The sequence below is a fragment of the Cornus florida genome, unplaced genomic scaffold, assembly GCF_030987335.1.
Source record: "Cornus florida cultivar Cherokee Brave unplaced genomic scaffold, ASM3098733v1 CherokeeBrave_3.0.0_Hap2_Chr11, whole genome shotgun sequence".
NCBI lineage: Eukaryota > Viridiplantae > Streptophyta > Magnoliopsida > Cornales > Cornaceae > Cornus > Cornus florida.
In genome coordinates, this window is record NW_026775581.1 from 136,129,265 (window position 1) to 136,152,677 (window position 23,413).

A 23,413-nucleotide genomic window follows, 5' to 3' on the forward strand; every position below is an offset into this window, starting at 1 on the left:
TCAGGATTTTTCATTTTCATATATAATTATATATGCATTTGCCAAGTTTATTTTGCTTCTCTTTAATCAACTCATTGTCACTCACAACTAGTGATTCAGAAGGGACTATTTATATTTTATTTTAAGTTACTCGTTAACATTGACAACTGTGTTTATTTCTAATAATCAAATGCCGCCCCATTGCTGATTATAAGTTGGTTAACAAACTTAAAATTGAATTTCTACCTACCAAGTAACTCTCTATATTTATACATATGCTTATTTTTAAATTTTCTAATTTGTACCAGCAAGTACATATATATTATATCTTATATATATATAGAATATATGTTTGTGCGGGAGAAATTTGGCAAAAAGGGATATATATATATATATATATATATATATTGTAGCAGTACAGCCAGAACAACTTTGCCCAAGTAGTCTTTAATCCCAAAATGGCAGTTTTTCATTTTTAATGGGTGACAACTTTATTTTTATTTTATACTTTGACAAAATAATGAAACTTTCTACATTGAAACTGGAGGATTGACCATAAATATTTGTAATAGAGAAACAGGTGGTTAATGAGATAGTACATCTCATTATGTTGGGTTTATTTCAATTAAACCCGTCCTAGAACCCATTTAGGCGGATGATAATGCATTACAGCCTACTGCATTATTTAGAAATTTGCATTGACGTAACAAAATTAAGCAACGTAAAAAAAAAAAAAAAAAAAAAAAAAAAAAAAAAAAACTGATAGTAGAATTTTTGTAAAAGTTTTGCTCAATCAATAATATATAAGAAGACCGTATTAAAAAGTTGAGACTTTTAAATTATCACAAGAATTGATATGAATCGAAATAGCCATAGAACATGGCATTTGGGTATTCGACTATTCATTAAAAAAGCATGCTTACAAATCTTCAAACCAAAGAATGATGGGTGGATTATTAAGATGACTTTATCTCCTTAATTCCTAATACTAATCAAATCAACTTGAAAGAGACCCTTCTTATATTGGCTTGGCTGCCTTATTAAATTTTTATTATTGTTCCTCAATCTCTCTAATTACCATTTTAATTAAACCACTGTCTTAGTCAATTTGGAGCCTTGACATTACTTTAATATATAGGATGTAAAGGCAAAAGCATTATGGGATTGCATTAATTTGCAAGTTTAACACTTGTGATGCAAAAATATATAATCTAATATTTTGTAAAATGATAAGCAAATTAAAATGTATTGTTTATTCATTAAAGGCTATATATATAAGCTTTATATAAAAAATAAAAAGAGGATGTACAAACAAGTCACACAAGAACAATGGGGGAGAGAGTAGAGACATCCATCCTCTTTGTGTTGTTGTGACTGTTGGGCCTGTATCGTCATGTTTGTTGGGCCTCCTGTTTGGCTCCACTTGCCTTCCCTTCTTTACTTCTTACCTCATTCTGTGAGCTTGATGGGCCTCTTCAGGCCCAAGCTTTGTAATTACTTCTCATATATACATATTATACAATTTCTTAAAAAGTTCCGAAAAGAAAAAGAAAGCATAAAGCCATCGACAACATTACAGTCCAGCATCAACAATTGCCAACAATGTTGCCTACAGCCTACCTATAGGATTTCTTTTGGGCCACGTTTTGCACCTTGGGCCTGGTTGTTGGGCCTTTTGCTATAGCCCAACCTTTATGCAAATACTTTATATAATTTGTACACTTTTGCTGATTTCCCATTGGTCTGGATTCTGCAATAGAAGTGTACGTGATCTGTGACAACTGATCACCAATGAATTAGCTAGGGTTTTGTAAAATTAAGACATGCAGTACTGCTAAACTTGAATAATAAATCACAGCTACACACATTTTTCTTATGTATGTATCTTTCAGTATCATGTTAATTTTCAGAATTCCGAGGTATATCTCAAATATGAATTAACTGAATGATTCTACAAATTCTAGTGTGTATATATATAGAAACTTAACAAATATCTGAAATTTGGGGGAAAAAAAATTGGAAGGCTAGGAGAAATTAATATTGGTTGCTGCCGGCCTACTGCACGATCAGTTCATCATCTACTATTTTCCTTTTCTGATGATTCTGATCTCCTGCTGTTCAGTTTCATATCTTAGCTTTCTTATAAATGTAGAAGAATAGATAAAGCTATATATATATCTATGGGAGAAACCCTTGCCAAATATATATATATATATAGGAGAAGCATATTGAAAAAAAAAAAAAAAAACCTAATAAAAGAGCGAAAAGAAGCTTGAGCTCCAAAAATACACTCTTGGAGGTCAGAAATATTATAAGTTTGTTACTTACCCAATAATAATAATAATAATAATAATAATTATTATTATAAGTTTGAGAGGGTGTGTGAAGATGTTCAATATTACAGCTTAAAGTTTTGCAAGGTTATCACTTTTCGAAAAAAAAAAAAAAAAGTTTTGCAAGGGTATGTAAGGAAAATTACAGAATGTGTGTTCAAAAATCTTTGAAGGACCTAATTAGTACCTATATTCCATATAGTTGTTGTCAATTAAACCATTAAAGAGGTGATATTAGTTACAATTTTTCATTGTCTGGCCAGTGAACCATTGGTAGTTTTTTAAGATTAGTTTTTGAAGATTCTTGATCCATACATGCATCTCAACAAATCCTTTAAATTTGATATTTGAGGAGTCTGATATAGCGGCATTATAGCGGCATTAAATTTCACCTCTTGTACTCTCTTTCTCTGAAATTCGGGGTTCCTCTGATCAACCAGACAAATGAAACCCATATGCTGAAGTGTTGTACTATACTGATATTACTGTGTTCTTGAGAAGAAAAAAAAACACACCTAAATACAAGTTTATATATGCAAGTATATATATATATATATATAATATGATCAGACTTCAGACATGTTCAATAAATATATATTTATGGAGGCAACTAAGACAGATTCATCCATTTATGCACCATGTATGTAATTAGCTTTGATATGAGTAGTGAAAACAGAAATTGTATGGAAATAAAAGTTGAAAACATGGGATGAATTCATATAACACATACCAATGAAATTAATAAACTACCTATATATGTACCTTACAGTCACTGGATAATAATAATAAGAAGAAAAAGAATAAGAGGAAGAGGAAGAGGAAGAAGAAGAAGAAGAAGTTGTACATTGAAGTTGTAGGGAATGTCGTCGCAGGAAAATGGCACCTGCTGAAGCTAGACATGCACACTACAGCGGTGCCATTTCTCCTGCGACGGGACTCCCCAACTCCCTGTTTTACGGCCCTTGCATTTGAATACACGCATGGTATGACCATATTTATAGGCCAAAAAACCTAGACCTCTCTCCTTAGAAGGCCAAGTTTTTCCACGATGAAACAACTCATGAGTCATGACCTAGCTACTGGTATATTTCGTGTATTCTACGGAATTATAGTACTTAAAGAACCAGTCATATTCAAAAATGTTGAAAGTCATCATCAATAAACCCTTTCACATTATTTACCCAAAAAAAAAAAAAAACCCTTTCACATTGTAAATTAATTGATTAATTAGGAGTAATATACAGAAGACCACAATTCCACAGGAATAAAAAAGACCAGCTTGAAATGGTCGTTGAGAGAATGAGACTCAAGGTCACCATCCTGACCCAATATTTCTTAACAATTTCTTCGTCGTTATATTATCTGATTAGTTAAAACCTAATTAATTAAACAATTTGGTAAAAAAGAAAGAACATTAAAGACTGCCCTATTTTACTTTGTTAAACCTAATTAAGAGGCCAAGTTTTATAAATTAGTTTAATAAAGAAATTATAAGTGATTGAAACTGATCGGGATCATGTACCAATTCCAAATGTATATATAAACATTATCATATTATTCTGAATTGATGTGAGAAACCCCCATCTAGCAACTGGTCAACAAAGAGAGGAGTTTTGGGACTTTCTCACCTCCAATGGAAGTGTCAAGTATACATATATACGAACATGTATTAAGAAGTTGAGATTTTTAAGTTTATCACAAGAATCGTGTTACAATTCCAGAGATTCGACAACTTGATCACACCTAATAAATATCTCAGTCAGTTGTTAGTTCTCGATAAGTTTAGAGATTTCTTTATCACAAGATATGAACAAAAATATAGTTTCATTAAAAAAAACATTTATTAAGAGAAATATTCCAAAGATTAAATGCACAATTGCCCAAAATTTTCACCTATTCCATTATAGTATCCCAAAACAATTGACTTAATTATTAAAGATGATGAATGCCAGCATATTTTGTCGTGACAGGACAAGATATTCTTTTCTATTTTTTATCATGTTGCTCTCTTTTGACCCGGACAGTCTTATCGAGAAATTATTGAATATTCTGAGATACCGACAATATGACGTCTTCATTTAATAAAAAAATAATTTTTCTCCACAAACACGAGAAGAGAGAGAGTTTTGATCAAAATTTTTTTTTGTACATTCCACCAAGAATTCAATGTCTTGTACAATAAGGAAATCTAAAACAGATTCATAGGTTGTTTGGTCAAGGTGGTGGGCACCAATGTGGGGTTTCTATATTAAACCATTAACTTAGGGTTTCTGAAGCAGAATGATTGCTTGAGGAGGAATAGTGCCTAGAGTGTTGGCTTGCTTATTACGTAGTATATTTTAATTATAATTTTTTTTCTCGGTAAAATGGATTTTAATTAATTAGCGTAATAGGTGGTTCTTATGGACTGAATTAATCGTGACTTCAATGAAAGAGGTTTTTAAGATTAATGTATCGGAATCTTGGAATAAACGATATCTATTATCAGTAAACCCTTTCATATTGTAAATTGATTAATTAATAATTTACAGAAGACCCAGATTCGGAAGCAAATGAAAAGACCAGCTTGTAGTGGTCGTTGAGACTTGAGAGAATGAGACTCAAAGTCACCTTCCTAACAATTTCTTCATCATTCCTCGTTGCCATTCCGATCAACCTTTGTCCCACTACAGAAGAATTTAAGAGTTTTTTTTTATTTTTTTTATTTTTTTAATGTAAAATAATTTTAAAAAAATATTTTCCAAATTTTTCGGTTGGATGAAAATTTTTCAGTAAAATATTTTACGCCTTGTGAAGGAAAACCACTTACGATCTATAAAAGAAGCTAAACATACAATGTTTTTACCAGAGATTTGGCAATCTCAATATAAACAAAGCTAAACAATGTTTTTAGTGTCCCGCTAATTAAACTACGCCAATGGATTTTGTTAATTTAATATAGAGAGAAATTTTTATTTCATTTAGTTTAATAAAAAAAGATACATTAAGTGATTGAAACTGAGATTAATTATATGTACCAACTCCAAATGTCAAAAACATCGTCATATTATGCAATTAATGAGAGAACCCCATCTAGTAAGAGACGCTCCCCCCTCCCCCCCCCTAAAAAAAAAAAAAAAAAAATCAAAAGAACAAACAAACAAACCAAAAGCAAAAAGCCCAACTTTTGATCCCAAAATTCACAGAAAATTTAAGTTGCCCCCTCTAAAATTCTAAAATTTTTTGTCATGCACCACGACTCTCTTTCTTTTTTTGTTTTCTTGCCATACTCCTCTTCTTTGATCAGGACGGTCTTATTGAGAAATAATTGAATATCCTTAAATACAGACAATATGATATCTCAATTTAATAATCCGTAATTATTTTCTACAACATAAGAAGATAAAGAGATAGAGTTTTGATTTTTTTTTTTTTTTTTAGCACATTCCACAAAGAATTCAAAGCACGTCAGTTGAACATGATCGATCACTGTTTTATACAAGGAAATCTAAAACAGATTCATAGGTTATTTGGTCAAGGTGGTGGGCACCAATGTGGGGTTGCTATATGACTCATTAATAATTTAATATTGTACAACTACTTGCATGCTTAGCTTAGGGTTTCTAAAGCAGAATGATTACTTGAGGAGTTCCACCGAAAAATGAAAGGTAGAAGATATAATTAAGATGACTATGCATTTTGAAAGAAAGCCTCCTTATATTGGCTTTACTTATTAGATTAATTTTAGTTATTATTGCTCTCTCTAATTAGCATATTAGGTGGTTCTTATGAACTGAAATAATTGTCTTCAAATGTGCAATTTAGAGATACTTTTCTTATATATATCATATAGCTTTCAGTACCGTCGTTTCAGAATTCAGAAAATGGAGGGGTAGGGCCAAATATTGATTGCTGCCTGCATGATTAGTCTGTCATCTACTATTTTCATTTTCTGATGCTTCTGATCTCCTGCTTATCAGCTTCATTTCTTAGTTTTCTGGCCAAATATATGTATATATAGGAGAAACATAATGAAAAAACTGATGCTTTACTTCAACAACATATTAATTTGAAAAAGTATTAAGGGTCTACGTTGTTTAATTTAGTCTATGCAAACATGATTTTCAGTGTTATCTTTCCGATGAATTTTTCAATATGCATGGTTCCTAGTTAATTGAAACGCATATTGGTGTTTTTAAAGATCAAAAGGAAGCTGACACAAAAGGCCTTAGCCCAAGTGGGTTTTCCTCCTTCGGAGTGGAAGGCTGAGGGTTTGAGTACCAATAAAACAAACCTTAAAAAATATCGAAAATAAACTTGAGCTTGAGAAATATGCCCTCGGAGGCCAGATATATAAGTTTGAGAAGGTGTGCGAACCTGTTCAATACAGTAATTTTGCAAGATAATTAGGAAATTACGTAGAGACGAATTATAGGGTGTGTGTGTTGGCTGTAGTTTCAACCAACTAAATAAATTCTAAGTGAAGAGAGGAGAAAAATGAGTAAACAAATATTTTCTGTATTGTATTGAACTTTGTTCTTGTGTTGATCTCTTAACAACAAATACCTTACCCTATATATACTATTCTCCCATAGACCTTTGAACTTTTCAAGACAATCTCAACTACACACATGATACATGCACTCACTTAATACATGTACACTCTTGATACATGTATCCATTTGATACATGTACAATAATAGATGCATGAATGAACATATACATGAATGAACATGGCATTAATCTAATTTTAACACACCCCCCTTAATGCCATGTTGTGACATCCAACAATTCTCTAAAGTATTCAAACTTATTTTTTTGAAGTGCTTTGGTAAAAATGTCCGCAACTTGGTCTTCGGTCTTGCAATACTTGAGTTGAATCTCATCGTCTTCCTCTACTTCTTGAATTTCTTCCTTACCACTTCTTTAATTGCATTTTTAAACCTCTTCGGCTCAATAACACAAAAATTGCAACTTGCATACACATCACTAAGACTTTTCATTCTTCTTGGAGTTGAACTTGGAGATGAGGAATTTGAGTTTGATGGAGAAGTTGGGATTGATTGTAAGCTAGATACGGGAGACATTTATTGTGGAACTTCAAGAAAATCTTCATTTTCATTTTCTTGATTTCCTGATTCTTCATTGAAAATGGGGATTTGATCTTGAACTTTCTTCTCTTTCCAATCTCAAGCAGCCTTCTCATTAAAGAGAACATCTCCACAAATAATCAATTTATTCTTCTTCACATTAAAGAGTCTATAGCCCTTTGATTTTGAGCTATAACCCACAAAGATGCATTTTTCACTAACTTCATCAAGTTTGTGCCTCACTTCTCTTGGAACATAAGCAAAACAAATACACCCAAAAACTTTCAAGTGGTTCAATGATGGCTTCCTTCCACTCCATGCTTCAAATGGAGTTTTATTCTCCACCGCTTTTGTTGGACTCCTATTCATCAAGTAAACAGTCGTATACACGGCTTCACCCCAAAATGATTTAGTTAGCCCCTTCTCATGGAGCATTGATTTTCCCATCTCAATGATTGTTCTATTTTTTCTTTTTGCCACTCCATTTTGTTATGGAGTGTACCCAACCGTTAATTGCCTCTCCAAGCCAATATCTTCACAAAACTTTTTAAACTCATTTGAGTTGTATTCTCCACCTCTATCACTTCTTAACAGTTTGATAAGATGGCCACTTTGCCTTTCAACAAGCCTTGAAATTTTTTGAAAATAAAGAACACATCTGATTTTTGTCTCATGAAATAAATCCATGTCATTCTTGAAAAATCATCAACGAAAATAATAAAATACTTGTTACCCGCTTGAGTTGGTGTTGTCATCGGTCCACACACATCGGTATGAACAAGCTCCAATGGTGCTTTAGCCCTCCATGCCTTCTCTTTCGGAAATGACTCTCGGTGATGCTTATCAAGAGCACAACCTTCACAAACTTCTCTAGCTTCTTGTATTGTTGGCAGCCCATATACCAGGCTATTTTGTTGTAAATTCTTTAAGCTTTGGAAATTCAAATGGCCAAGTCTTCTATGCCAAAGCCAAGACTCATCAACAACATCCATCTTTAAGGCCATATTTTTTTAACATGAAAAAGTGAGAGGAAAGCTTCTATTTTTGCCCATCTTGATTTTTGCCACAATATGATTTTGTCCTCCCTTGTCATAAATTTTGCAAGAGTCTTCATCAAAATGAATGGAGTACCCATGCTCTACAAGCTGTCCAACACTTAACAAATTTTGCTCCAAATCCGGAACAAGTAACACATCTCGAATATGCTTTCTTCCTTTTTTTCTCTCTATGGCAATAGTACATTTTCCCTTTGCTTGGACTCAGGCACCGTTTCCCATCCTCACTTGAGAATTTGATGAAGAATCAATCTCCAAGAATATATTTTTATCTCCGGTCATGTGGTTACTACACCAACTATCAAGAAACCACACATCATCCTTTTGTTCTGATGTCGTGTGACAAGCATAAAACATGCTCGCTTCACCTTCTTGCTCTTCGGAAAAATTAGCTTGCTGATTTGTTTTCAAACGGCAATCTTTTTGAACATGTCCAAATTTCTTGCAATTGAAACATTGAGGTTTTCCCCGAAACCAACAATCTTTGTCAACATGGCTACTTCTCTTGCAAATTCCACAATTTTGTTGAGTGGACTCTCTATTTCTACTTCTCTTAAAATTATTTCTTCCTCTTCCTCTTTCGTGTCTTCCACCTCTAGAAGATTCACCTTTGGATCGATCAAAACTTGATGGGTATTTTTCTTGATTTTTGGAACTAACATTGAGCTTGGATTGAAAAACACTTTCAATTGTCTTTTTGGAGCGCCTATTCAACCTTTGCTCAAATGCTTTAATGGAACCCATCAATTCTTCAACACTCAAGTTTTCAAACTCTTTAGTCTCTTCAATAACAGCAACAATAGAGTCATATTTTTCCGGCAAACTAATCAGAATTTTTTCAACAATTCTTTGAATAGAAATATCTTCCCCATAGGTCTTCATTTGATTTACCACCTCCATAAGTTTAGAAAAATAATCTTTCAATAACTCCATTTCTTTCATTTTCATATTTTCAAAATCTCTTCTCAAAGATTGGAGTTTTACAGTTCTTACCTTCGTGCTGCCTCTATACTTCTTCTCGAGAATATCCCATGCCTCCTTTGCTTTAGAAGCATTGATAATTCTGGAAAAGATTGTATCAGCAACTCCTTGTTGAATCAAGCCTAAAGCTTTTGCATCTTTCTTCTTATGATCTTTCAATTGTTGTCTTTAGGCATTCGTCAAAGTTGTTGTATCCTCCGGTTCGTCATACTCATCTTCAACATAATCCCATAAATCATATGAGAGAAAAATGGTCTTCATCTTCACATACCAAAAATCATAATTTTCCCCATCAAAAATGGGAAGTGCTGATTGATGGACACCTTGGTTTTGATTGCCTGTAGTCGCCATCACGATGGATCTTCTTCGGGTTTTGTTTTCCCGTCAATAAGCTTTACGCCCAGTTTGCTCTTGATCGAAATCAAGCTCTGATACCACTTATGTTAGCTGTAGTTTCAGCCAACTAAATAAATTTTAAGTGAAGAGAGGAGAAAAATGAGTAAACAAATATTTTCTGTATTGTATTGAACTCTTTGTTTTTGTGTTGATCTCTTAACAACAAATACCTTACCCTATATATACTATTCTCTCATAGACCTTTGAACTTTTCAAGACAATCTCAACCACACACATGATACATGCACTCACTTAATACATGTACACTCTTGATACATGTATCCACTTGATACATGTACAATAACAGACGCATGAATGAACATAAACATGAATGAACATGGCATTAATCTAATTTTAACACTGTGAACATGTTCAAAAACTTTATGGAGGACCTAATTTAGTTGATTCCATATATATAGTTGATGTCAATTAAACTTTAAGACATGATATCAGTTATTTTCATTACATGGCCATTTGAATCATGGTAAAATTTTAAAATTAGTTTATGAAGCTAGGTTCTTCATCCGGTCACATCTATCCATGCATGTCAAAATATCCTATTAAGCTATATACTAAATTTGAGTCTGATATAGAGGCATTGAATTTCACCCTGGTTATTGTTTTCAATAATTGAAAATTTTATTGATAGTGAAGAATATACAAGATAGACAAGCCCGGCCAATACTGGACACATGACCTGAGATCATCTAGCTAGCACAATGGTGCATCAACAGAAGCTCAAAGCTAAAGAAAAATACAAGAAAATATAAGAGACTTCAATGAGCCCTGGGGAGAGCTCCAATCTGTTGCAATATTTCTAGCCCAGATATATAGCAGCTAGAATATCCCTGGCTTGAACTGAGAAAAATCTATGAAATTAATCACTTTGTTGATGAGTACTAGGAGCAGCCTCTACAAATTAATGCAATCATTCCTCTCCTCCAAATATATATATATATATATATTCTAGGCTATTCATTCCTCTCATTTCAAACATGGTATGTACGGCTAGCTAGGTAGCAAGACAAAGCTTGTTGACTGAGTCACTGGAGAAGTATATAAGTAAATATAGAATATGATCGGACATATATGTTCAATATATTTATGGAGGGGAAAGACAAATTAATCCATTTATGCACCATGCATGTAATTAGTTTTGATATGAGTAGTGAAAACAGAAATTGTAAGGAAATTAAAGTTGGAAACATGGGATGAATTCACATAACACATAGCATTGAAATTAATTAATAAAACTATCTACCTATATATATATATATGTATGTATGTATGTACCTTGTTGTCATCATATAACAAGAAGAAGAAAAAGGAGAAGAAGAAGTTGAAGTTGTAGGGAATCCTGTCACAGGGAAATGACACTTGCTGAAGCTAGCTAGGGTAGCTAATTGCATGCCCATGCACACCACAGCGGTGTCATTTCTCCTTCGACAGGACTCCCCCAACTCCCTTTTTGCTAGCCCTTAATTGTAACAAGCAGAAGAAGAAGAAGTTGAAGTTATACGTCGGGAATCCGGCCTGTCACAGGGAAATGGCACTTGCTGAAGCTAATTACATGCCATTCACACCACAGAAGTGTCATTTCTCCAGCGACGGGGCTCCCCCAACTCTCTTTTTGCTTGCCCTTCATTGCATTTCAATACATACATGGTATGACCATATTTATAGGGGAAATATAAAAGGCTAGACGTCTCTCGATCTCTAGAATGTCAAGTTTTTCCATGATGAAAAATGCAGAACCACATGATATGTATATGAGAATGAAGCATATTGAATAATAACTTCTACACCATTTTAATTCAAAGAGTATAAGGGTTGTTTAATTTAGTCTATACCACATGGTTTTCCGTATTATTTTTCCCACTTATTGGATTAATCATGTTAATTTGCTAGTTGAAATGCGTATTGGTGTTTTGAAGTTTGAAAGGAAGCTCCCACAAAAGGCCTTACCCCAAGTAGTTAATTTCTCCTCCTATCAAGTGGAATTTAATTTATCCTCCCTCACACACACACACACACACACATATATATATATTGCTTAAGCATTCCAAAAAAAAAAAGTTTGAGTTTTAAATTCCAATATAACAAAAACCTAACAAATATCGAAAAGAAGCTAGTATGTGCTCCAAAAAAATACTCTTGGAGGCTAGAAATGGGCGTGTGAAGATGTTTAATACAGTAAAAGTTTTGCAAGGGTAGTAGGAAAATTACAGAATGTTTTTGTCAATTAAACTATTAGAGAGAGAGACGATATATGTTAGTTACTATTTTCAATTTTTCATTGCCTGGGCAGTGAGTCGTAGTGAAATTTTAAGATTAGTTTATGAAGGGGTTCTGAATCCCATCACATCCATGCTTTGTCAACATATCACCTCATCTCTTTTTTCTGAAATTTGTGGTTCCTCGATCTGATAATTAAACCAGTGCAGTACCTATATGATAGAGACTATAGTGTAATAAATACTGTCATTAATTATGTTTTTTTGAATGAAAAAAAAAAGGAACTATATACATGTTTATATTATTATATATGCAATGATATATATAAACTTATTATGTTCAATATGTCTATGGAAGCAAGACAAGTTAATCCATTTATATATACGCCATGTAATTAGCTTTGACATGCGTGGAAAACAGAAAACGTATATATGAAAAGTTGGAAACATGCATGGGATGAATTCACATAACAGATACTAATGAATTTAATTAATAAAAGTATCTACCAATATACCTTACAGTACGTCTAGATGATAATTACAATAATAATAAATAAAAGAATAAATAAAAGAAGAAGAAGTTGTAGGGCATCAAGTCACAGGAGAATGGCACTTGCTGAAGCTAGCTGGCTAATTGCAAGTGCCATCTCTCTTGTGACTTGACTCCCCCAACTCCTGTTTTTGCTTGCCCATGCTGGCCGCCCATTGCAATTCAATACATCCATGGAATCATCATATTCATAGGCCAAAAAACTAGACTTTTCTCTCTAGAATGTCTAGTTTTTCGATGATATTTCAAAACATGTCTAGTGGTATATTTCATGTAAAATTCTACAAAAGTATAGTACTTAAATAGCTGGTCATATTCAAAAATGTTGAAAGTCATCATCGGTAAACCTTTCACATTGTAAATTGATTAATTAATAGTAATTTACAGAAGACCCCAACTCCACAAGAATGAAAAGACCAGCTTGAATTGGTCGGTGAGAGAACTAGACTCAAGCTCACCTAATTAATTAAAAACTTTGTAAAAAGAAAGAACATGAAAGACTGCCCTATCTTACCGAGTTAAACCTAATTAAGAACCAAGTTTTTATATATTTATTTTACAAAAAGCTTTATCACCACTTCAACAATTTTGTTGCATTAGAAAACTTGAAATAAAGAGAAAATTGGGTTTTAGATTAATATATATTCAATTATCTCCATATTTGATTTAAGAAAGTCTCTCACCAGTGTCGCTTTGCAAAAAAAAATAAAAATAAAAATAAATAAAATAAATAAAAAATCTCTCACCAGTGTTCAACAGATAATTATGTATGTGCGTGTATATAAATATATTATATAGAAGAGTTTTTAATAAGTCTATATTTGGCTTCTTCATTGTATCCTCGGGCTGTTGAAATTAGTAATTGGATTGTTTGGCTCAACGCTCCATACAAGCAACGGAGCAAGAGATCAATTGAAATAAAAAATCTCTATCCAAAAGGGCAATAGGACTTTTTGACATAAAACATTTCTTGAAAATTATTTTCCAATTTTCTGGTGTTTGATGACAAATTATAAAAATGGATGAAAATATTTTTTTCAATAAATTATGTTACGCTCTGTGAAGGGAAACCACTTACGTATATGCTATCCGTCATTTTATCGGAGATTTTGCAATCCAACATATATATATTTTTTTCCCTGAATGGGATATTTTTGAATTTTATTAATAGAAATACAATAGTACAATTACAAAGAGGAGGATAAAACTCCAAGAGAAACCAAGGAATGGACAAAATGTCCATCCACAGCAAAAATAAAAATGAAATCCTGACTAGAAAAACCAGAAAGAAAAACCAAAGCCTTCTTAACATGATCAACTTCTAAAAATGCAAAGAAAGCCATCCTCTTGAGTTATATCCTGAAAAACCAGGCCACAGCAAAACCAAACACTCAAGAAGAGTAGAGAATGTTGACTTCAGCACCACATAAACCAAAACTCCATCAACCAACTATCTGGACCAGAGCAAACAGCAACAATTAAAAATTTTGCAATCCAACATAAACAAGCTAAATAATTTTCTTTTTCTTTTTCTTTTTCTTTCTTAGTGTTTTAACCCGCTAAACTACTGGAAGATTGTTGTAGTTTAGAGCGAGAGAGAGCTTTTAAAGAGGTGCGTATAGACCACCTATAGAGAGAAGCTTGTATTGGAGCTAGGAATTTTTATTTGGAGAGTCAAAATGGTAGTATAAAATTACTTCTAAAAATAAAATAAAATAGTTGTAACAATTTTTCTTCTAATGCATTTTTAATACATCTTTTCAACATATGTTTATTGTGATAACTCCTAATTTTCATATGTAAGTTTTTTTTTTTTTTTTTTGGAATGTTAAGCAATTGTATAAATAAAACCAATAATTACAGCTGATTGGCCTTTGGCCCAAGAAAGAAAGCAAGGCCATGGTTTTGAAAATTAGGGAATATCAACACATGATAATAATTAAGCATGGAATACAATATATAATAATGAAAGGAATGAATGGGAGAAGCAAATACTATCATTAAATGAAACTTAAATCCATAATATATATATATATATATATATTTTTTTGGTTAAAGGGTAAGTTAGAACTCGGGAATTCATACCGTAAACGAAGGACTATTAATCAAAATTCATAAATATCCATCATCCATAAAGTCTGAAAAATGAAACTGGAGGAAAAAAAAAAAAAAAAAAAAATGGACGATCACAACCAAGCTATGGGGATCAGCTGAGTCTTTAACCCTGTGGCTGAAACTGTCTTGGACCTGAAATAATAACAAAAGGTCGGTCAATCTCACGAGCAAGTCCCTTCTACTACAGCTCAACAGAGAACCCATAAACCCAACTTCTCTAATGAAACAACACGGATAAAAGGTAAGACACAGATTCATTACTCCCTCAATAAAATAAATATACAGCACCATAGTCCAAAACATGAACCCATATATTAAGGAGGGATCTACTGCGTACCGCAATACCCCCATAAGATCACCTCATTTACATAAACATGTAATCAACATTTAAATATATAAGGAAATTGGTAACTCGATCAACCATGCTTGCAACCAAACCACATACCCAACAACTCAACCATGCCTCAGGAAATTAAGCATGCTAATAGGTTCTTGTGAGAATGCGTTAATAGTCCGCTCACGGTGGCCCAAAACACATTCTAATGCTCATAAACATAATAGACTTTTCTCATATCAAGCCATTAAATCAAACCTAAAAGAGTGTGATAAATATCAATTATAACGCAAATATCATTAATTTAATTAAACCGTTTCCATCAATAATTTCAGCATAGCACTAAGGTTCACACAATTAATTTAACGTCGAGCCTAGGGTCCAAGGGGGTGGCGCTCTAAGAACCAGATTTTACCAATAATTGCTATGTCAGTTCCTAACGTTCTAGGAATTTTAACCGAATTTCAATATATACATTGAATTAAATTCCTATTTGCAGGTAATCATATTATGCAAAAAGTTTATACTCATTTAAAGCTTAACAATTACATACAACAACCTGAAGAATTGAGTGATTAACCAAAACTGGAAAAATTCCCTATCAGTTATGCATGACATTTTAAACCATACAGATCAGAAACAACAAAAAACGTATACAAAATTTAAACCAGACATGTCAAAACTGAAGTATTATTAAATCATGCGGTTTCGTAATATAAAGGCGCATACAGTATTCCAACCAGAATTATGACAACCGAAATATTATTAATTCTTACAGTTCAGAATAAGAAGAGACGTTTACATATTTAATATAAAAATTCCATAATCAAATCTGATGGGTAGTGTGGAGCCTGATAGATACTGTACACCAAGCTCCAACATCGTGGATCCAATTGAGAAACTGAAGCTTTGTTTAGCTTCAGTTGATATTCAAGCTTGAGAACAGAGGAGTGAGTTGTTGTGGTGTTTTGCTATGTATGAAGGCATGTGGGAGTTGACAGTTTGATATTTATCAGTCTCCAAGTGGGAGATTGATGGGTAATGTTTTGCAAATAAGCTCAATTTTTTATCCCAAAATTCATAAAAAATTTAAGTTGGCCCCTCTAAATTATTTCAAAATATTTATTTGTTGACTTAAAAAATAGATTGGTTGGAAATTAATAGATGTCACTAGTTCAATATATATATATATATATATTCTTTATATAAATTATTAAAGTAAAATTTTATTTTGTTCTTAATGATCTTTTTCTATATGCTTTGTTAATAGGGTTATTACGTATACATAGAGTTTTGGACCATTGTTTATAATTTCATGAGGCAAAAGTTATGGTGTTTTGAAATATTAGAGTTGACCAAAACGTTTCCATGCATGTCGAAAAACACTAGTCATTTGTGTGAAACACCAAAAAAAAAAAAAAAAAAAGGGTAGTGAGTACAAAATTGGTACCTAAAAATAATAAGAGTAATTTCGACAAATAAACAATATATTTTCATGTTCACATTTGTTCATTCTCATTTTTTCAAAACATCACCCTGATTCATAAAATAGTAAATAAGAATCCAAAACTCCATGTATACTTAATAATCCCTTATTAACAAAAAATTATTGCATTGTTTAAAAGGGTAAATATATAGTACTACATAGTAAATAAGTTCGGGACAAATTGAATTCAGCAGTCAACTCTGTATCATTTCGGACCTTCAACCGACTACCCTTCACCACTCTTGTTTAAAAGACTATTTTCTACACGGGACGACAACAGCAAACGACGGAACATGCATCGTCTAGAAGACTAGAACATCGGATCCCTACATAATATGACACACACAATCACACACACACACACACACACACACACACACCAGTGAGAACACTCTTAGGAATCTATGCCTCCCTGTTCAAAGTTCAGCATCTCACATATTACTGGAATTGTACCAGTCGATCTGTTGCTAGACACGTTTTGTGTGAGACTAAGAGACAGGAGAAGCTTGGTTCAGCTTGCTTATCTTAATCCTGGGCATTGAACATGACTATTTGGGTCAAGAGATCGAGGCTTGCTTTTCTTGGTTATACTTTGGGTGGCTCACGGGACTCACCATTGAAATAGAAAAGACTAAGTTTCTCAAATGTTTAAATTCTTTTTTCCCCGTATATTTTAATTTTAATATTAATTCACAGCGTCAAAATTTATGAACAATTATTGTAACATAGTCACGGCAAGAAACTCCTACAATCATTTAAGAAGTTAAAGACTTTTAAATTTATCATAATCCCCAAAATAGATATAGAATAATATGCATTTGTATATCATTAAGAGAGAGATTTTAAAAAGTAAATCACGAAGTTGTTCAAAATTTCCAACCATTCATGATAGTATCATTAAAAATTGATGACTTTTTACGGATGATGAGTGTCATTGATCATCTTTTGTTGTGCACCACAAGAATTCGACATTATTTCCTATTTTTAGTCATGCTTTTTTCTTTTGGCGAGGACGGCCTTGTTGAGAAATTAGTAAATATTCTAAAATATAAAGTAATTGTACATTTCGCCGAAGAATTCAAAGCATGCCAGGTTGAACATGATCACTATTGTCTTTTACAAAGAAATCTGAAAATGATACATAGGATATTTGGTCAAGGTGGTGGGCACCAATGTGGGGTTTCTATGGTAAACCATTAATGGTGTACAACTAGTTGCATGCTTAGCTTAGGGTTTCTGACGCAGAATGATTGCTTGAGTCGGTTCACCAAAAAATGATAGGTAGATAATTTAACATGACTCATATATCCTTCTTTTATTGGCTTACTTTTTAGACTTCAATTATTACCGCTCCCAATTCTATAATTAGCATATTTGGTGGTTCTTGAAATAATTGTGTCTCCAATAAAAGAGCTTTTCTAAGATTAACGAATTGGAATCTTTGAATAAACAAATACTGTTCAATTTCATTTCTTAATTTTCTTATAAATGTTCCTCTGATTTACCCGACAAATGAAACCAGTGCAGTTCCTATTGTTATTGCTAATAATACGTACACATATGCTCTGTCTGTCCGGCCATATTTACAATGAAAAAAGAAGAAGAAAAAGCTTGACCTGTCTCTTTTCAAACTTTTGTTCTCCGAAAGTCTTAGCAAGTATTTTTTTTTTCCGAAAAGTCTTAGCAAGTATTTACAAGTATTTTGTGTTGAATGGGAGTAAACTCGTTCACATTGTAAATGATAAATAATTTATAGAAGACTAACCTAGTTGTGAATTGCAACATAAATTGTCCCCAAAAATTGAAATAAAGACCAGCTTGAAGTGGTTGTTAAGAGAATGAGACTAGCTCAAGCCCACCTTCCTAAACTTTACTCGCCATCCTTCTTAACAATTTCTTCGTCATTATTAATTCTCTGATTGCTTACAACTAACTAATTAAATTAAAACTTTGGTCAATACCACATGTGAAGAACGTACACCACAAACAGCATTCTAGAAGATCCCTGCATCTAAATAGCTTATATATATACATATAAACACACACGAACACACACAGATCGATGAAGAAACTATAAAGCTGGCTATAGCTTGACACGTTTTGTGTGATAACAGGGTCATACCGTTCACGTACCTTTCTTCATCCTGTCCATTGAAAAGGACTAATTGGGTCAAAATACGCTGGAAATTGGAGACCAATTTAGAGCTTGTGGAATGGCCGCCCAAAAAAGTTGACTGTGACATTCTTGTATAACTACTCTTGCTTAGTTTCCATGATTATACTTAGGTGACTCACCACTGAAATAGGAAGACAAGTTTCTCCAATATTTAATTTTGATATTAGTTTACAGCGTTGAGATTCATGAACTAAGATTATTGTACCAAAAATTACAAATACATGGATTTTTGGAGTTTAATTTTACAAATACATGGAGTTAAAGTCATAATTTTTTTATAAAAAAAAATAATTCTCTTAAATTATGTGGACATGAAAAAAAACACTGTTCATGTTATTATATGTACTCAAACCATCCGTACTACTAATATTAAAATAATTTAAAATTTGTAACAAGTCATCAAAATATATGCTCACATGGTATTATTTTTTGTGCAAGCTACAGGTGTCATTTTTTTGTGCATGGAGATGCCACTTATATTTTTATATGTCCACATCAGTAATTTTAGCAGAATTCATGTTTTGAAATTTTATGAATTTGACTTATGTATAATGTAAATTAAAAAAAATTACAAAAAAGTGAAATTTTGAGAATATTTATCCAAAGATGGAATCAAAGCCAACCTTTTTTAAATTCACGACTTTGACCAAAGTATGACGTAGACAATGAAAAACATTGTTCATTTGCCCAAACTACTAAAAACACCATTCTTGTACAAAGTTACCACGTTTGTGAATATAAGTATCACTCTTATGCACAAAGTTACCATTTTTTCTACAGACCTTTGTGATTACTTGGTTTGCACAAAAATGGTATCTAAGTGCATAAAAGTAATACTTACCTGCACAAAAGTAGTACCCGAAGATATAAAAAGGTAATTTGGGCAAATGAACAGTGGTTTTCTATGTCCAGATTTTGGTCAAAGTTCATGGCTTTGAAAAGTGTTGACTTTGACTCCATCTTTGAGTAAATAGACTCTCAAAACTCCATATTTCTGCAATTTTCCTATAAAGTCCATGTATTTGTAATTTACCCTTTCATCGAAACATAGGAAACCACTGTGTATACCTTGATCCTTTATTCAAAGATTCCGATTCATTAATCTTAAAAAGCTCTGTTATTGAATAGACAAATATTCCAGTAACCACCTTATATGCTAATTAGAGAGCAATAATAATTAGAATTTATTAATAAATTAAGGCAATGTATGAAGGCTCTCTTTCAAATTGATAGTTAACATTAGGAAGGATGAATCATTAATCTACTACCTATCATTTTTTTGACAAACCTCCTCAAGCTATCTTTCGGCTTCAGACAAGTAGTCGTACAACATTAATGAGTTATTTAGCAACCCCGCATTGGTGCCCACCACCTTGACCAAACATCCTATGAACCTGTTTTAGATTCCCTTATTGTACAAGACAGTGATCATGTCCAACTGAGGTGCTATGAATTCTTGGTTGAATGTACTAATTTTATTTATTTATTTATTTATTTATTTACACACTCTTTCTCTCCCACGTTTGTAGAAAATAATTACTTTAGAAATCATATTATCGGTATATCGAAATATTCAATAATTTTTTAATAAAATGTTTTGGTCAAAAGTAATAGTTTTTTAATAAAATGTTTTGGTCAAAAGCGAAGAGTATGGCAAAAAAAATAAAAAAGTATGCGTTGATGACATTTACTATCTTTAAAAAATCATCAATTTAATGATACCATCATGAATGGTTGAAAATTTAATTTGAGTAACTTTGTGCATTTACTCTTTAGAATCTCTCTCTTAATAAATGCATACATGATGTTCAATTGCTAGAATTACTTCATATTAATTATGGTTGATTGTGATGAATTTAAAAGTCTCAACTTTTTAAGTGTGAGTTTCTTGTCATGGTTAAAAATAATGGACTATGTTACAAAAGTAGGGAAATTACTTTCTGACTTTGACTCCATATATTTGTTTCGTGTATTTGTAAGTTAAACTCCAAAGTTCGTGTATTTGTAAATTAAACTCCAAAAGTTCGTGTATTTGTAACTTTCCCTACTTTTTTTTTTTTTCCTACTAGTTTATGTTGATATAAATTAAATTTATAAAGTTGATAATTATTATATATTGATGGACACCACAAAAAATATGGACTATTTGACGTCTTAGTTGATTTGGAGCCCGAGCATTACCGTAATAAGACCTAAAGCATTGTGGGATTGGATTCATCTGCATATTTAAGACTCCTGAGGAAACTATTAACCTATATTTTTACTGTCTTTAATTGAAAACAATTCGCAATATATCAATTATGTATTAAAAAAAACTAATTTTCTTGGACTTTTATCTAGAATTAATTTCATTTAATTTAATTTTTTTATTTTTTTTAGGGCTCCATGTATATCTAGAATTAAATTTGAAAGCTGCAAAAACAACAGAAAAATGAAGTTATGCATGCCATAGGACTTAATAAATATGACATTTTGGGGGAAGAAATGATGTATAAATTTTCTTTACTTTGTTAAAAAGAATATTACACCAATTAGATTTTTGTAAAATTAAGAGACTGCTAAACTTGAATAATATTGAATCCATGTTAGCTACATCTGCATAATTGCTTGACAAAAGGAATCAAATGTGCAATATACAGGTACTTTTCTTATATCATATAGCTCTTGATCGATCAGTTCCATATTTCAAAATTCAGAGGTATCTCTCAATTATGAATAACTGAATGATTCTCCAAATTCTTGTGTGTTTGTGCGTGTATTTTTTGTATAACAAGTAATAACTCAACCTTTCAAAAAATATATATAGTAATAACTCAACAATTAAATATCTGAAATTTGTAAAAAAAAAAATGGAAGGCTGGAAAAAATTATCCTTTTCTGATGCTTGAAGCTTCGGATCTCCTGCTGCACGTTCAGTTTCAATTCCTTTTTTCTTATATATAAATGTAGAAGAATAGATGAAGCTGCATATTTGGGAGAAATCCTTGTTGAATATTATATATATATATATATATATATATATATTTCCAAAGTTAATTTTCATTGCATACAACTATTGAAAATGCCCTTCTCCAGTAGGCTGCAAACAAAAACAACAGAAGTACATAAGAAGTACAACACAGGATCCATATATAAACTAGACCTAATAGCAGTCTCAAAATAAATCCCAGAATAATTCTCTATAAACATACAGCTATGATTCTTAATTAACAGAATCCAACTCAGATAGATACACTGCAACACAACTGAAATCAAAATATTCGGAGGACTCTTAATCCTGACCGGAAAAAAAATTGTAATTGTCAGCAAAGTTTTTTTCCCTTCATATCCAAAAAATTCTTCTTACTTTATACATAATACGTACATAGGTTGTCAATTCAGCATTGGATAAAAAAGAATGAAATAGCCCAAGGGGTTGGCTCAAGCGGATAAGAACTTGGCCCCCGATGCCTCATGAAGCATCAGGTCTAAAGATTCGAATCGTCTTGGGTGCAAACAATTCCTTTAGGGTGGTTGGGGTGAGTATCAACTAGAAGAAGAAGAAGAAGTTGTAGGGTATCTTGTCACAGGAGAATGGCACTTGCTGAAGCTAGCTCATTGCACGCCATGCACAGCATGTGCCATTTCTCCTGCGACAAGACTCCCTCAACTCCCTTTTTGGTTGACCATGCCGGCCCTTGCATTTAAAGAAGAAGTTGCAGGGTTTCTTGTCACAGGAGAATGGCACTTGCTGAAGCTAGCTCATTGCGCGCCATGCACAGCTAGCACAGTAGGTGCCATTTCTCCTACGACAAGACTCCCTCAACTCCCTTTTTGGTTGCCCATGCCATGCTGGCCCTTGCATTTGAATACATGCATGGTCTGTCCATATTTATACTGAAAAACAGCTAGACCTCTCTCTCTCTGGAATGTTGAGTTTTTCCACATTAATGAAGCAACTCACGAGTCACGTCCTTGTGGAATACATCTATATCAGGTATTCTACGAAAGTACAACACTTGAAGAACCACTACTCGTCATATTCAAAAATGTTGAATGCCAGTAAACCCTTTCACATTGTAAATGATTAATAATACTAGTAATATATTTAGAGAAGACTTTAATTTGGAAGCAATTGTCTCCAAGAATGAAAGCACCAGACTTGAAGTGGTTGTTCAGAGAATGCATATATGAGACTAGCTCAACCTCACCTTCCTAAATCTTACTCACGATCCTTCTCAACAATTTCTTCATCAAACTAGCTCTCATTGGTTACCACTACTTAATTAAAACTTTGGTCCAATGAAAGAACATGAAAGACTGCCCTGTTTTACCGTGTTAAACTTAATTAAGAGGCCAAGTTTTAAGAATTAAGTTACATAATAATAATAATAATAATATTCTCATTGGATGATCCTGTAACAACTGGATCCTATATGCCCACACACCGAATGTCGGTTCTACCATCCAACTGTTGGGAGAGATAACAATAAACAAATTAGCGGAATAACTCTTCTCCCTATATGCAAGCAAATATAGTATATCTCTAATTTTATATGTGCTGAAAATAATAGAAAAGAAAATCAATCACACCAAACCACAAGAACACAAGTAATTTTTTACGTGAAAAATTTTCCCAGTGTGAGGAACAAAAACCACGGAACCTAGTCCAGTTGAAATCTCCACTATCAACCAAATAATGTGTACACAAAGTCTTCTCTAATCG

At 32.6% G+C, this 23,413-nt stretch overlaps 1 protein-coding gene across 1 annotated transcript; it reads right to left on the reverse strand.

The window, feature by feature from the left end:
- Positions 1–8,640: 8,640 nt before the first annotated feature.
- Positions 8,641–9,768, reverse strand: LOC132282221 (uncharacterized). Its single transcript, XM_059783827.1, has 3 exons — positions 9,629–9,768; positions 9,430–9,499; positions 8,641–9,330 (listed from the first exon to the last, which is right to left on the reverse strand). The coding sequence occupies exons 1-3, from the start codon at positions 9,766–9,768 to the stop codon at positions 8,641–8,643; spliced, it is 900 nt and encodes a 299-aa protein (XP_059639810.1).
- Positions 9,769–23,413: the final 13,645 nt, after the last annotated feature.

Coding starts and splice junctions, on each gene's coding strand:
- LOC132282221 (XM_059783827.1), bottom strand. CDS start 9,768: ATGGCGACTACAGGCAATCAAAACCAAGGTGTCCATCAATCAGCACTT. Junction 9,500..9,628: donor TGGGATTATGTTGAAGATGA/GTATGACGAACC, acceptor AATCTTTTCCAG/AATTATCAATGCTTCTAAAG. Junction 9,331..9,429: donor AGTATAGAGGCAGCACGAAG/GTAAGAACTGTA, acceptor AAACTTATGGAG/GTGGTAAATCAAATGAAGAC.